At 37.6% G+C, this 16,575-nt stretch overlaps 1 protein-coding gene across 9 annotated transcripts; it reads left to right on the top strand.

Annotated features, from left to right (window-relative positions):
- The first annotated feature begins 323 nt into the window (after positions 1–323).
- On the top strand, positions 324–5,825 carry LOC111863333. 9 transcript variants are annotated; one of them, XR_004512895.1, is made up of 6 exons: positions 361–544; positions 1,025–1,044; positions 1,681–1,778; positions 2,678–3,523; positions 4,284–4,365; positions 5,698–5,825. XR_004512895.1 is itself a non-coding variant. In XM_033751021.1 (6 exons), exons 1-5 carry the CDS (start codon positions 1,014–1,016, stop codon positions 4,331–4,333), a joined length of 441 nt encoding a protein of 146 aa, XP_033606912.1. In that variant the 5' UTR covers positions 946–1,013; the 3' UTR covers positions 4,334–4,365; positions 5,698–5,825. The 9 variants fall into 9 exon arrangements, 1 of the variants encoding a protein (XP_033606912.1); XM_033751021.1 differs by lacking the exon at positions 361–544 and having other exon boundaries at positions 946–1,062; positions 2,678–2,830; positions 3,433–3,523; XR_004512896.1 differs by lacking the exons at positions 361–544; positions 1,025–1,044 and adding an exon at positions 324–354.
- The last annotated feature ends 10,750 nt before the right edge of the window (positions 5,826–16,575 follow it).

Below are 16,575 nucleotides of genomic sequence, written 5' to 3'. Positions count from 1 at the left end.
TCGTTCGCAAATGTCTACTTTCGTTTCGCAACCACAGCAAATCAAAATTCATACTTACCAATTTACATACAACGCACCACCATAACCGCACGTAATTATGAGTATTCAAGTTGGTTTGTTTAGGCTCTTTGATTGGTCGAGACCGTCGAGACCTGCGTGAAGTTTCTTCCGACATTCAGAGAGGCAGTAGTTACCGTATTTCCCTTTCTCCTATCTCAGTTGCAACCCCCTGGTTTAGGCTCTCTGATTGGTCGAGATCTGTGTGAGGTACCTTCCATCATTCATAGAGGCAGTAGTTACCGTGTTTCCCCCTCTCCTGTGATGTTCCCCCCACCCTGACATAGACATCAACATGTGAGCAAATATATTTGTTAACTCGTGAAAATATCAGTCTGGGACATGGTATTTGAACGACTTTAAAATAAACAAAACACCATAATGATTACATATACTCGTATTACAGGAAACTACGAAATTGATATAGTGAATATTGTGTGTGAAGGCAAACTTTACCTTCTTGTCTGCTACGAAGTTCTACCCCATGGTGATTTACTGTGATGCAAAACCAGACCTCTGTTGATCATGTCCACAATTAACTCATAATTGTTCTTGTTTATGCTGTAAACACATGAAATAAACATTAAGTATTTATCACATGGAAATAGAAAGAAAATTCATGACTAGAATTTTAATTCTTCAGCAAACTGAACTAACTTCTCAAAATTAAAATCCACTCCCCATACACCTTCATGCCACAGTGAATAATTAGTTAAGCATAGGGACAACTTTACTTTTACATACTTCAGACTTGAGGTCATATTTTCCTATGTGATAATTATAAGTAAAATATCCATGTTGCATGTATTTATTTATGCAACTAGAGATGTACATATATGTTTTGGCTGAGGATGTAGTTTCAACTATCACGCTATCAAGGTAGTTAAAAATGCACAAATATTTCATTATCTTTGTTCAAAGGTCAAAATTAACTCTGTTTTTGTTCTTGTATTTTAATGGAACTCAGCATACGAGAGCTGTGTGATGGTGAGCATCATTTATTTTGTAAGTTGAATAATTTTGGTGTTAAAATTATTATGAACTGAAGAAGTAATTCCCAAGAGATCGATCACCGTGTTGACATCCAAAATGGCGGTTCGTTCAGCTGATGACACTCCAATTTTCATCAATAATAGTAATGAAACAAGTGAAGTAAAGAGTGCTTGTTGTGATAAATTTAAAATGCAATTGCAAAAGACCTTAATAGAACACAGATAAGCACAAAAAATTATTGAACTGCAACAAGAAGAGATGAAAAACACGCCCATTTGGACCGTAAGTACAGACGCATGTTACTTGCATTACAACGAGAATTCACCACAATTGGAACTCAGAAAAAGGGAACTGAGTTCATGTGTTCATGAACTTCATGAATCTCACCTGGAACATTTGGTTAACGTGACGTAGGTTTTTCATGGTTTCTCACAGTACCTCTAGGCAAATGCTAGCTGGAATTAGTATCCCTAATCAGGTGACGACCATCAAGACTTCTGAATACATTATTTTCCAATCATCAGCCATTTGATGCTATATAGTTTCCACTACGAAGTGAATTGTGAAATGAAAAGAAATGTGGTGCAAGAGCAGTTTTGAATGTTATTAATAAGCGGAAACAACTTTCAGCGCCAGAAGAGGTACTGTCCAACATCAAGATTGAGCCCGATGACAGCGAACCGAACCTGCAGGAGGCTGTTACAGAATCAAAGAACAATATAGAAAAGGTACATCACATTGGAAGATTTCCTTTTTAATCCTCACAAATGTTTGTTCTGTTGTAGGGGACATTTCTCTTTATCAGTCAAGTCCATCTACCCCTCACCTGCCTGAGACAAGAGAGGAACAGCCCTATGGATAGGTGGTGGGAGGTGATGAAATTGTCCCTAGCTACAGAATCCTGTGCCATGTTTAGTTTCTACACAGTGTCTCCATATGTTCCAGTTATAAAATGTTGCGCAGAACTTTGTAGTAAAGTTCATTGTGATGTTTCCTCTTTGGTTACTATACAAAACCATTGTACTGTGGAGAAACTGTGTTGTGATTTAACTTCAGGGCTATTAAATTGTTTATCTCACAGTCTGTTATGGTGGCCCGCAAACCAGCAAATCATATTGTCACATTTAAGTCAAATCATCATCCTTTCTTACTCTGCTATGAACCAGAAGGTTGCCAGTTCAATTTCCAGTGAGGTAATTGGATTTTTAAACTGACCGAATCCTTCCTGCTGTACTATGGGGTGGATTCAGCCTCTAATAGAAATGAGTACCAGGGATCATCCTGGGGATAAAGGGTGATGGGAACGTAAGGTTGACAACCTCACCGCCATCTGTGAGCCAACTGCCGAGAAAATATGGAAGCCTCAACATCTCACACCCCTATGGCCCTCCACGGCCTGTTACAGGGATAGATCCTTTCTCGTATTTTGTTATTGAGACCTGTTATGGCCTTCTGTCAAATAGGTACCAGGGGCACTTTCCCCAGGTGTGGGAGGGCATGGAACTGGCCACTCACCTCCAACTAGTGTATAATTAAGCATAGGGACAGATTTGCATTTATGGATACTAAAAAACAGAATGGTGTATAGCTACATAATTTAACTCTTTGTGATTTGTGATGTTTGTAGGTGGTAGAGTCAGTACTGGAGAGAAACTGGGAAGGAAACATGGAAGGCGGTTCCATTGTGCTGCATGCTACAGCAGAATTCCGCCGTACATTGGGTGACATCACCACGTATGGTCTGGCTGGCAACAGGGATGAGTACATTCAGGAACTACTTGTGAGTGCAATACAACCATTTGCAGATTTGGTAAGGGCACTTTGGTTTAGCATGTGTCAACACTGGATACAGTTCATTGCCCATCTACAGTTATTTACTGCAGCTGCAGCAGAGTTAGAATATATTTTAATTACAGTTGAATTTCATGATAATGGATATATAAATTACTGAACTGAGTACAGAACTGGAAACATCTAATGAAAGGTCCTAGAAATGAAAGCCCTCTATACACTAAGAATGTGATAGTTGAAATGGTAGAGCCTTTTTCTTCTTCTTCTTGACAAATGGTGTCTTCTGGAATAAAATGCCATATAAAGTGGTAAAGTACATAAGCATTTTCAAGGAATGGCAGTTGACTTACAAGGTGGAGTATAGCCTGTCGATTGGTAGCACATTCTTTAGGGGAAAATAAAGTTTTCATAGTAATTGCCATTTTAAGAAAAATTCCAAGGAGGAAGCGGCTTTTCTGTGGAAACAGACAAGATTATGGGACCACTGTATATATCATCCATGTGTGCCATCCTCACCTAAATGTGTGAACCAACTGATGGATTTATGTGAAACTCTGCATTTTCATTGTGCCATTTCCCATGTTCTTTCAGTTGTCTACCATCAGCCATATTAACATGGCAACTGAGCTGGGAGCAACACTAGAGCCACTTAGAGTAGGGTCCTTAAGAAGAAGGTCCTGGGGTAAGCTGTTATACCCATTCAGAAGGTTCTGAGTTTTATCCTTGGTGACATCTGAGTACAGATTTCTCTGCTCTCAGATGATGCCTTCACATCTACCAGAGTTAAAGCTTTGGGAATACAAAGGATACCCCCCTCCCATGTTAAAATGTAGGGTCCCTTTGCTTACCAGGACTATCATGATTACCCTATCATGGGGGTTGAGATTATTGTCTCCACCTCAGATGCTTTCAGTAGAACATTTTGTTATATATGTGTTGTTTGACTTCCTTTTCTCCCATTTTGTATGTGACAGTTTCTAAGTAGCCAACGTATTGTGACATTTGGGTGTGTAAATACTTTGTACTTGATACAGTTTGTTGTGTAGGCATAGAATGTGGCAGAATGGTTCATTTTGCAGATAGGTTGAATGAATTAAGAAGAAACATGCCTCAAAATTATTACTGTCCCACGTACTTTTATTAAAATATTTTGCGTTAATCATTTCAATCTCTGTGACTTTAAGGTGCTGTAGCATGCCAATTTTTGGTTGTTGGCTGTATGAGTAAGTTGTGTTGGAAAACAGAATGTTACATGTTACAATATTTTTATAATTTCACAAAATAACAGATTGGATGAAATATGGATCATACCCCTATTTTCTGGCTGGAACTTCAGGATGAAAGGGTGTTCCGTTTTACATGGAAACATGTAATTCTGTAATTACATTCTGTAAGATCCTAAAATACAGTGACTTTAATGTTGTCTCTCTTTCTAATTTCAGAAACCTGTCTCATAAATTTCATAGAAAGGGACCTGGCAGAAAGAAAGTAGTGAAACAAATGAAGAAGAATGAACAGGAAGGAGTCAGTATCGGTCCAGACCTGGTCATGAGCTGTTATTTGTAACTAGTACTATATTGTAACACCCTGCTGCACTTCATTTAGTATCAGATGGTTTCACAGTCTCACGTGCTGCACGTCCTTCTATATAATTTACTAAAAGTTATTCACTACAGGTTTCGAACTATAGGGTCATCATTAGGTGTTTTAAAGTTATAAATTATAAATGAGGAAACTACTGTGCTTCTATATTGTGGTTGTGCATCGTTACTGTGTGGTCCCTTCTATGCGCATGTATATACGAATTGGCGGGTTGTTCTTCCTGTTGTGTTATGCTGTGTAACACAGCGGGCAGAGCAACCTGCCACTTCATGTGTACATGCGCACAGAAGAGCTCACACAGTAATGGCCAGCAACCACAATATGGAAGCACAGCAGTTTCTTCATTTATAATTTTAAAACACCTGATGACCTTATAGTTCGAAACATGTAATCAGTGACTTTCAGAAAGTTTTACAGAAGGACGTGCTTCACGTGAGACTGTGAAACAATTTTATGCTATTTCTAAATTGTGCTCCATAAGGAAGTAAATTGTAGTTATCATTGCTTGTCCATGATTCCATATAGCAGATAGATATCCATCCACTATTTTTGTGCTTTCATTTTCTGCTGACTACAAACATACACAGTAGCTTCAGTCTCGGGACAGAAGCGAATACAGCAATTTTGCTGCAAGACAGATGGAGCCTGCCCATATAACACACAGCATATTTGTTCAGTTGTCATTAGGCTAGCAGACATAGACAGAGACCATGGGTTGGAAATTGTGGGAAATTGATGACTTCAAGCAGCAGACTAACTTAAAATTTGGCCAGCTGTTAGGATAATCAGTGACAGGTGCTGCAGACACTTCAGCATGTTTAGTGGCAAACAAACTGTGCCCCATCTGAGGTGTCAGGCTCAATGAGATTCATTTTTATTTTANTCTAATCTTGACACTGCAAATAACAGTAATTGATAGCTTCAACTGAAAGGTTGAGTAGACGAGAAGCCATATAGTAATGTCAGTAATATCACCTGCTGATTGTACTGCCGCAAAGTAAATATTTGTTCTTCTCTGAGCGTGTCACTTGTCTTGTTATAATTCTCAACTGTAGACCATAAAGTGTCATTTTAATGATGGATTGATCACTAAGACTTTCCTTCTTGGTACTGTGAAGTTTCACTAAAAATTTCTGTTTTTGATGCAGAATATGAAATTTAATTCTCAAAAAGAAAACCAACTGTGAGGTTTTTGTGAAATCTGCTAGTTTAACATGAGCATTACTACATTTTCTTTGTTTCTTTCTTTTTCAGGGCAACCATCTTGAAAACAAGACTGCAAATTCTTCGTGAAATACACTGGCACCAACTCTGAAATTTAGTGTGGACTTATATTTTTATTGTTTGTTACTGTGTGGAATATCATCTCTATATTTAAGTAAGACACAGCTTGCAGCTGCTGATAGTGCCTGTATGTACTGGAAGGAAGGCTACAGAGTTCATGTCACATTCAAATGAGTACAGAGGTTCTCCTGTGCCAGCTGTGCACTTGTAAGCTGAAAAGTACAATTTCTAGAGAGCAGTTGCGTGTTCATAGGACCTGAGCCAGATGAACCACCTCTGAACTAAATTGGACATGAAGTAATTATATATGTGGCCTTTCTTGATTGCAGTAGCAATATTTGTACACCCCCCCATCCATGCTGCATTCAAGCTTGCAAATTGGCCACTGAACGTTGTGACACGTATCCTTCCAAAAGATGAAAAAACCTTTGTTCAGTGGTAGGCCTGTATGAAAAGCTGTAAAATTATACAAGCAACAGAATCAGATGTACAGTCTACTGCAAAACATTGTAAAGCACCACTGATATATTATTGAAACATTTGTAATGAGTTATAAAAGTAACTTGGTTCATCCTGGCTCATCACACTAGTAATTGTTTATAAGATTTTTAACCACCGTCCAGTCCGATTGATAAAAGTTTTTAATTTTCATCCTTTACATGTTTCAGTCAAAATGACCATCTGCAGAAGGATATTATCAACACACGTGGAAGCTACTGTTACCATGTTATAGATATAAATTTTGTGTCTCTTAACTAATATTAAGATGTATACAGGGTGTCCCAGGAGGAATGTGCCAGACTTTGGGAGGGTGTTCCTTATGTTAAAGTATGCTGATATAACCCAAAACACCTATGTCCAAAGTTGAACGGTTATGGAGATAATGGCCAGAGAAGTGTGAAACTTTGATAGGTGTTACACACTTGTTGATTACCAAATACATATTAAAACTGGCAGGAATATGTGGTTTCTCTAATGTTAATAATGTATGTAACATCAAACTACCTTGTGAGTGACAGGAAGCCATTAAATTGAATTACAAAAAAACTCGCATGCTATGTCATAGTTGTCGTTAGGGTTCCAAGCAGTATACATGACACATGAATGGCAAGCACTGATGGCTGACTGTGCATTCTGGTATGCGATTGTATGCAGCTAGTGTGAAGTCTCATCACCACACTCAAGGACAAACATTGATAAGACTTGTCAGCTGACAGGTACAGTGCATGGACCTGCCTGAAGGCCACACTTTTCTCGGGCCATTATCTCCGTAACCGTTCAACTTTGGACATAGGTGTTTTGGGTTATATCGACATACTTTAACTTAAGGAACACCCTCCCGAAGTATGGCACTCCTCCTGGGACACTCTGTATTGATTTGATAAAAATCTAAAAATTATTACAATTATTCTGTTTACAAAATAATGTTCAATATTTGTTTTATTCTAGAACCAAATTGGTTGATGATGTTACACTTCTGTAATAATTTTAGATGTTTTAACAACCTAATGTACATCTTAGTATTAGTTAAAAGACATAACATTTATATCTATGACATGGTAACATTAGTTTCCATGTGTGTTGATAAAATCCTTCTGAGACATGTAAAGGATGAAAAATTAAAAACAACTTTAATCAAAAACAGTGGAAGGTGGTTAAAAATCTTATAAAAAGNAGGTGGCTGGAATATATGTCACTGAGGTTTACAGTTTACAGTTATACATTTCTGATATCAAGCAAATGTAAGTTTGGGAACACATGGAGTCCGTCTGTGTACCTTCTTATATGAAGATTAGTAACACATCAGGATTACAATTCAGATTTCAGATAATGTCCAGCATTGACTTATATATTAATTTTTGGTTCAAATGCTCATCACCACCTCCGAGTAGATGCCTTAAGATCAGTTTTACACAGTTTCATGACCTGATATTATTACTGACCGAATCTGTGTATCTTTTGATTTTTCATATACCTACAGAGGACTAATCTGATTTGTCTCATTCTGGTCCGTCACACTATTAATTACAAAGTTGATAATTTTGAGTCCAGTGTGACATATAAGTTTACAACCCTTCAGTCTTTATTCACTTTACATGTTTTGATTCAAAAGAATCATCCTCAGAGGCGCACCACTACGATCAGGAAACACTGTCACATAAGATGTTTTAACAATATGCACTTAAGCTATGAATAATGCTCACTATATAAGTTTTTTTTTTATCACAGTTTTGATGTTTGCCTTAAGCATTCACGATGACTCTTCTTGATGTGTAGATTTACGTTTACCATCAGGAGGAAAACACAACTGAATGTTGGCTCATGATATTTTAACATATTAACTAATTTTTTTACATGCAAAAGAAATTGTTAATGCAATTTTAAATACATAGGGAATATACTGTATGGAAAAGTTAACATCACATCGCATGCAATGGAAAATCCCAATCAGAATACCCAGCAATATGCTTAAACGAAACAGCATCATATGTAAATCTACACTTCAAGAAGCGTTATCGTGAATGCTTAAGGCAAACATCAAAACTAACTGTGATAAAAAAAAATCATATAGTGAGCATTATTCATAGCTTAAGTGCATATTGTTAAAACTTCTTATGTGACAGTCTTTCCTGATCGTAGTGGTGCGCCTCTGAGGATGATTCTTTTGAATCAAAACATGTAAAGTGAATAAAGACTGAAGGGTTGTAAACTTATATGTCACACTGGACTCAAAATTATCAACTTTGTAATTAATAGTGTGACGGACCAGAATGAGACAAATCAGATTAGTCCTCTGTAGGTATATGAAAAATCAAAAGATACACAGATTCGGTCAGTAATAATATCAGGTCATGAAACTGTGTAAAACTGATCTTAAGGCATCTACTCGGAGGTGGTGATGAGCATTTGAACCAAAAATTAATATATAAGTCAATGCTGGACATTATCTGAAATCTGAATTGTAATCCTGATGTGTTACTAATCTTCATATAAGAAGGTACACAGACGGACTCCATGTGTTCCCAAACTTACATTTGCTTGATATCAGAAATGTATAACTGTAAACTGACAACCTCAGTGACATATATTCCAGCCACCTAATTATTTAAGACAGTTTCAATATGTTTTAGTCTTTGTTAATAGAAATTAACTTGAAATCACATTATTACAAAAGTTGTTACATTTAGGTATTTCTTCATGAAATAATTGGAACATGTACACCCACTCCATTAGGTGCATGAAGAATGTGTTCAGTTAGTGTGGTTACTTGCAAGGTTGGAATTATGTACGGAGTTGATTTCAGTTTGTAACATTCTTACTCAGAGCAGTCTGCTTATGGTTATTGATGGTTATTACTATCTGTCCTTACTATAGGTGATTAATTTTTCAGTAAATGGTTTTCAGTCAAAAGGTATGACACACCTATCAAAAGAAACTGAAGATTTTGTTTCCTTATTGGTCAGTAGCCTGTTCAGAAAGATACAATAAAATAGTTTCATTTCGTGTAGTATTTAAATGTATATCATCTTTAGGAAAAATTATATAAAAATGTTTTAATTTCATAATATATTTGAATGCATTAAAAGTTTAACTGTAAAGTTTAGGTGGCCACGTGCTGCTGGAGCCCAGGCAGGGCCACTGAAGCGTGAGGCTGACACCTTCAAATGGTTGCAGTGGTAGACTTGCCATTTCTTATTAATTTGTACAGATTTCCTAACAGACTTGCTACTGTGATGAAGACTTGTTCAAACAGCGCTCTGAGAAATAATTTCATTATATAAAATAATTCATCTGAACTGTTCACAGTTCAGTTTAATCAGTACAACACAATTACTGTATTGTAGTGTGCCAATATTTCTTGTTCATAAATGGAAGTATAGTCCTGTGTACAGAGCACACTTGCCATTGTATCACATCACTACGTGGAAAACAGAATACTTACGGCAACCATAACTTTTGTCTCAAACAGTGATATTATATCAAAAGTGCCAGTTTTTTATACCTGTTCAGAAAAAATGCTATAAGCTGTCTATTCATGTATGGGTAGTCACATTTTCAATTTCCTGTGGCATGTAACAAATACTGTGTACATCTGAAATAAAATTACCCTGCTTTACCTTTTATCTACAGTGTAAACCTCACGTTAAACACAAGATATGAAGCTTCCATGGCATCTGCAGTGGATGAAATCTGCTCTGGCGTTCAGCCGTGTCAGTTGGTTAAGTATCACTGATGTTGCACGGATATCTCTATCCCTATCGTCAGACATGGCTGATAGCCCAAGAATATTTTATCAGCACATGTCATAGCTTTTTCTCCTTTAAAACAGGACTATGAGGTCACATTGCTGTCTGTGTATGCTCCCCCCCCCCAAACCTACTGATCCATGACTGATGTATCATTAAAATATTCCTACAGGTAAGTCAGTAGAAAGGAAACCTAACATACGAACGAGTATTTCACAGTAATGCTGCTGCTGCTACTGACAAGGATGACGGCAGTTTTCTATGGGTGATGGGTAAAGTCTTCAAGACGCACCATTTTGCCACCCACAGTATTTCAGCCCCATCAATAGATTTTTTCCTTTCATATTTCACCACACTACAGAAGCTGTGGATGAAGCTGAGCAAAATTTCCGCATTCAGGAATTAATTAATAATAATAAAAAAAACGGTACTTTACGTTTTAATGGTTTTCGGTTATTTGGAAAACCCGGTGGTTATTCTGAAAACCCGGAGGTTATTTGGAAAACCCGGAGCAAGACAGTCTCTGAGAACATTTTGTGCATGCAGCAAGAAATGTAAACAAAACCCGGTTTCTTGGAAAACCCGGAAGGTTTTTCTGAAAACCTGATTGGTTTTTGTGAAAACCCGGAGGTTATTTGGAAAACCCGAAGCAGGGCAGTAATTTTGCTGATTTTGTGCATACAGCAAGAAATGTAAACAAACCCAGGAACTTTTCGTTAACACCGGCTACTTTCCGTTGCACCGCGGCAAAATGTAAACAAAAACCCGGTACTTTCCGATGCACCGCGGCAAAATGTAAACAAAAACCAGGTACTTTCCTATGCACCGCGGCAGGAACAGGAACATGAGGAAATTACACGACCATGAGTAATGAGTGGCCAATCAGCATTAAGGGGCGGGGCCGCATAAGTGCTTACTGCACAATCTCTGGGTACAGTAAACGAAACCACGCCTCTAGGGGGTGAAAAGGAGTTATCATCTGACCACCCCCTCCAACCAATGACTGTGACTGTGCAGCCAACCAACATTAAGGGGCGGGGGCAAATAAGTTCACATGAATTCCGTGCCAACTGTACTACATTCATTCATTTATTGTATATTCCATAAATCCATATACATAGATATTGAACCAGTCACATAATTAATATAGTACAATACAAATATAAATATATATGTACAGTTTATAATCATTAAAATAGATTAAAAAACATGTGTTATAGGTACAGCAGGAAATGTAAACAAACCCCGCAATTTTTTGGCATTCAAGAACACAAGTCATGTTGCAGCTCTGGGCATCTGGCTGCAAATGTTGCCATATTTCCGAAAAACGAGTTACAGTAGGCAATAAGCATCAATGGTCAGGGGCCAAGTTCATGTACAAATACATGAATGTAGTGCTAAATGCAAATATTTTGAAGATACAAGAAATGTATACATAACCCTGATTGTTTTGATCTTATAACCACTAAAACCTTCAAGAGCACATTTCAAGCCAAAGCTGTGAACTTTCTGATGAGGATTAAACATCACTGCCACAGTTGAACATTTATCTCCTAGATAGGGTATGAGGATGAACTTCGTTTCTTCAATTAGCCATTTTTGCAAGCCAACTGGTCAGTTCTCATCCACTTGGCCATCTGCTTTACAGTGAAAGCAAGCTTCAGACCCAATACCAAGTGGAGTAATGGAAGAAAAGTATCTTCATGAAACCTCTTGACTGAACCTGGGGGCTGCTGCACATGGAAATGATGATTTACCCCTGAGATTAAGGTGGTTGTGGTCAACCAGTCAGCTGATGCCTCACAGGAGACATACAGAATAAATGATCTTCCTCAGACCAGTCATTTTGGCATAAATTAAAAGATTCGACTGAACGAGGATTGACCACTTGGCTTGCACAGGTGGTGAATCAAGGAAGCAGAGTTTACATAAACGTTCATCTGCAACACTGCTCTGTAATCCTCTTCCAAATGTTTGAAACTGTGGCTATAAATGAGCTCTTGAAGACTTTTTAGAGGTTACAAGTTTAGACGACTTTCTTCAGTTTAGGGGTTTGTTTACATTTCTTGCAACACCTTTGAGTCATACAATTAGCACTAGATTCATGTATATTAACTTGGCTCTGACTGTTGATGCTGATTGGCTACTGCATCCCCTTCTTCACAAATACAGCTACATCTGCAGCCAAACTATCAAATCCCAGGGTAAAAGCTTGGGGCTGCGACACTGCTGTGCTCTTGAAGGTTGTTGAAGGTTACTGGAACAAAAAATACAGGGTTTTGTTTGCATTTCCTACAGTACCTGCAAATTGTACATTAAGCACTAATTTTATTTATATTAACTTGGCCCCACCGCTTCATGATGGGTCGTTACTTCATTCCATTCCCATTTCACATGCACTTGAACCCATGTTCTTGTGCATATAAGCCAACTACTTTACCACTGGGCTAATGTTTGTCATGCTCGATCATTCATCCAGTGTTTGTTATGACTGCTGTATTCAGTACAGGATAAACAGTTAGGTACAGCCAGTCTTAAGCTTTATACATACTATTCATATTGAGTCATGTAACATGACTGGCCTTCTACGTTTATTCTGATCATAAAGTGGCTCTTCAAACAGTCAGGCTCTGAGGATAGTTGTAAATTCACTGCATATATCATTTTATATGCAAATTCAACCAGTAGATGTGTGGGTCTCAGGGCTGGGGCAGTGAACTTACCTTCTGAAGGTTCCATATTCATGTCCACAGGGAATGCAACTGCAGCTTTTTATGCATCAAAGTGAAAGCATTTTTACTTACCTCTATAAACACAACCAATATGTATTCTTTCAACATGCTACTGAATTTTATTTTTTGGTGTTCTGAAATATGCAAGATAGGTTTTTAAAAAAGGACAATTTCCAGAATTTACTCCCAATCCAGTTATTTTTTTTTCATGTTTTTCATCCCACATATTAAAATTCTGAAATATTTTCAAATTATTTGTTAACTGAATTTATAATGTTACTCTTCTGCAGATGCTGTTTTATATGTTCTCATATACTTCATTTTATTTACACCCTGTGCATATTCTGAGTGCAGTGCTGCACTGAGAACAGGGACAACTTTACTTGTTTTTATTTCTTTATTGGTTGTATTAAAGCCATCAGGATGCAGCTGGGGTCATTCCAGTCCTTCCTGACAGCACACTGTAAAGCAGAAATATGCATCGGTGTTGATGAAGGCTGAACCAGCTGGCAGCATTTTCATAGATGCATACAGTCTCAGGCGACCTATAGTTGGCCTCAAACTCTGTTTGGCACATTAATATTCTGCATTTTCTTGTGACACTCTAGGCTCGTACTGGATCTCTCTCCTGCATCAGAGAAGTCAACTAACCTGTATGGATCTATCAAATAAAACTCTCTTGACAATGTGTAAAATTCTTATTTTCCCCTTACATGTGTCATCTCCATCTGTACAGGCATCCTTAGGGCATACACATAACAGGTTTTCCTAAAACATGAAGCAGCAAAGACATAATCAGCTCTGAAAAGTATTTATTGAAGTAAATTATAAATATCCCACCCAGAAGGATCCAAATAACCTCACATATATCAGAATGTTTATATTTGCATCAGTCTATATAATATTTGGATAAAATGAATGTAAAATATCTTGCAACAGTGCAAGTCCTAAATTGTCAAACATTCTAACTCCTAACAGAATTTTCAAGTACCACCTCATAGATTATGTTACAATTCAACAAAGTGATTCATATTGCTTTCACTATGCTGCAACCCATCTGTCTTTCCCTTAGCCAAGTTATGGCAGTCATACTTCCATACACTTACATTACAGAATTCTACTTCAATACGATGCCTGAACTGTCCACCATGGCTTGTCAGTGTATTGAGGAATTAGCTACCAAGAAATTTCTAATTGTACCAATTAAAATTAGCCTTAACAACTCCCACCAATGCCCAAAGCTGCAGCAGTTCCTATCCAATTTACACTTTACACTCTGTAATCAGACAGCAACTTACATATCTTACTCAAACATTCTGAGTACCATGTTTGATCTGATGTTTTCATGGCAATGTCTATAAGGAGTTTGGGATTCTGCGTTGTAACGTGTACATGTCACCTCCAAAACGTCAGGATGTCTCCAAACTACACGTTGCTACAACTCAGAATGCTGTACTCTACATTCCAAGTACCAGCCCTAGACTCCTCACTGTCACCATGCAATTCAGAAGTATCAACAAACGTGGAACATGCAACTTTCAGTTCTCAATCAAGGGTTGCTATCTTACACTTAAACTCAGATGTCAAATCAAAACCAGCTGTTACCTACTTATGACTGTATTCCCTGTACGTGCAATTAAAATGTAATCTCTAAACAAACAAGTCTTTGGGTAAGATCTGATGTTCCTATGGCAGTAACTATGATTTAATTCTTCTGGGATGTGACACCATGAAGTGTGGTAGAATGTTACCAACATTTCTGATGAATGTAAAGCCTCCATCTTCAGGGTCTTATCATTTAACAGATTCCTCCGAAGTGGTGATAACATTCTACCAGTCTACATCGCCTCACGTCTAAGAAGACAAGAGTCTTTCGAGTTATGGGGTGTTTAGAGAAGCCCATTGCCAATTAGTTCAAACTGTCACATGCTGATACTGTATGCAGATATGAGAGCCATAGTTTACAGGACGAGTTTCAGGAAAGAGACATCATGGACTGTACTTTATTTGATAAAAAGTAGCAAAAGAGTGGTAAGGTGTAAGCTTACAGAATCCATTTTACACAGCAACAAAGCTTTACCAAATGTTTGTAACTTCTAATACTTCTGTAAGACATACATGAAAGTAATTTAGACCAACCAGAGTGGAAGCTGATATAATGCTTCTCATATACTTTATACAGGTTTAATTACAGAACTCCCATATCACACTCCATCAAAATGTGTGTTGCCTGCAAGAACTGCTACATACAACAGAAATAGAGACACAGTTCTGTCACAAAAAATGCTAATATGAATAAAAAAAAAAAAAGAAAGAAAAAGCTCCAACCAGCATTCTGCCTTATAAACTCATGAATACATTCCATAAATGAACAATTCCTGTTACATATTGATTATTGAATTTATAGCACTGATAAACTTCATCATTTAAAGATGGAAATGAGATCAACAGGGACTACCAAATATCAAAAAATGTCTTGTATATGATGCACTGATGGATGTAAATCTTGCTACATATATAGTGCTTCACATGTATGTGATGCCTCGACTAGTCACAATTAGATAGGTAAGTCAATAAGTAAGTTACAAATGGATATAGAACTTAAACAAATAACAGTACTGATTTGAAAAATGCTTTTATTTCTCAACATAATCTCCCTGTACACTGAGGCACTTGTCCCATTGTTTCACTAGCCCCTGAAAACCAGCAGCATAAAATTCTTTGGGCTGCTGTTGGAACCAGGTGGTGACTTCCCTTTCTACAGCTTCGTCATCAGGAAAATGTTCAGCCGAAAGATGATGTTCAAGAGGGCCGAACCAATGGAAGCTGGAGCAAGACTCATCGCCTGTGACAATTAAGGCTAGCATATTGTGTCCTTCATCATGGCAGCAATTGAGAAGCTGTAATGCCAGACCCATTCTTTGTATTTTGTATTGTGGGGTCAGCATGTGCGGCACCCATCATGCACAGACTTTGTGAAAACCTAACCTGTCATGCGATTCCCATTTGTTTGGTCCTCTTAAACATCATCTTCCGGCTATATGGAATCATGGACATTTAAAGGATAACTACAATTTACTTCCTTATGGAGCACCATTTAGAAATAGCATAAAATTGTTTCACAGTCTCACGCGAAGCACGTCCTTCTATAAAACTTTCTGAAAGTTATTGATTACACATTTCAACCTATAAGGTCATCATCAGGTGTTTTAAAATTAGAAATTATAAATGATGAAACTGCCATGCTTCCATATTGTGGCTGTTGGTCTTTACTGTGTGGTCCCTTCTATGCGCATGTATATATGAAGTTGTGGGTTGCTCTGCCCGCTGAGTTACACACACAGGCAGAACAACCCACCACTTTGTATATACATGTGTAGAGAAGGGACCACAAAGTAACGATGCACATCCACAATATGGAAGCACAGTAGCTTCCTCATTTATAATTTATAACTTTAAAACACCTAATGATGACCCTATAGTTCGAAACATGTAGTGAATAACTTTTAGTAAGTTATGTAGAAGGATGTCCTGCACGTAAGACTGGGAAACCATCTGCTACTAAATGAAGTGCAGCAGGGTGCTACAATATAGTACTAGTTACTCATAACAGCTCATGACCAGGTCTAGACCGATATTCACTCCTTCCTGTTCATTCTTCTTCGTTTCTCTACTGTATTTCTGCCAAATCCCATCTGTCTTTACCTTGGCCAAGTTAGGGCAGTCATACTTCCATACACTTACATTACAGAATTCTACTTCAGTACGAAGCCTGAACTGTCCACTATGGCTTGTCAGAGTATTGAAGAATTAGCTGCCATGAAATTTCTAACTGTACCAATTAGAAAAATGCCTTAACATCTTCCCAC

The sequence above is a fragment of the Cryptotermes secundus genome, unplaced genomic scaffold, assembly GCF_002891405.2.
Source record: "Cryptotermes secundus unplaced genomic scaffold, Csec_1.0 scaffold159, whole genome shotgun sequence".
Classification (NCBI taxonomy): domain Eukaryota; kingdom Metazoa; phylum Arthropoda; class Insecta; order Blattodea; family Kalotermitidae; genus Cryptotermes; species Cryptotermes secundus.
This window is presented reverse-complemented; position numbering and strand designations above follow the sequence as displayed.

Excerpts from the sequence above, each read along its gene's own strand:
- LOC111863333 (XM_033751021.1), top strand. The coding sequence starts at position 1,014 with ATGGAACTCAGCATACGAGAGCTGTGTGATGGTGAGCATCATTTATTT. Across the intron at positions 1,779-2,677 it reads CAAAGAACAATATAGAAAAG|GTGGTAGAGTCAGTACTGGA; the intron begins GTACATCACATT and ends TGATGTTTGTAG. Across the intron at positions 3,524-4,283 it reads CTTAAGAAGAAGGTCCTGGG|AAACCTGTCTCATAAATTTC; the intron begins GTAAGCTGTTAT and ends TTCTAATTTCAG.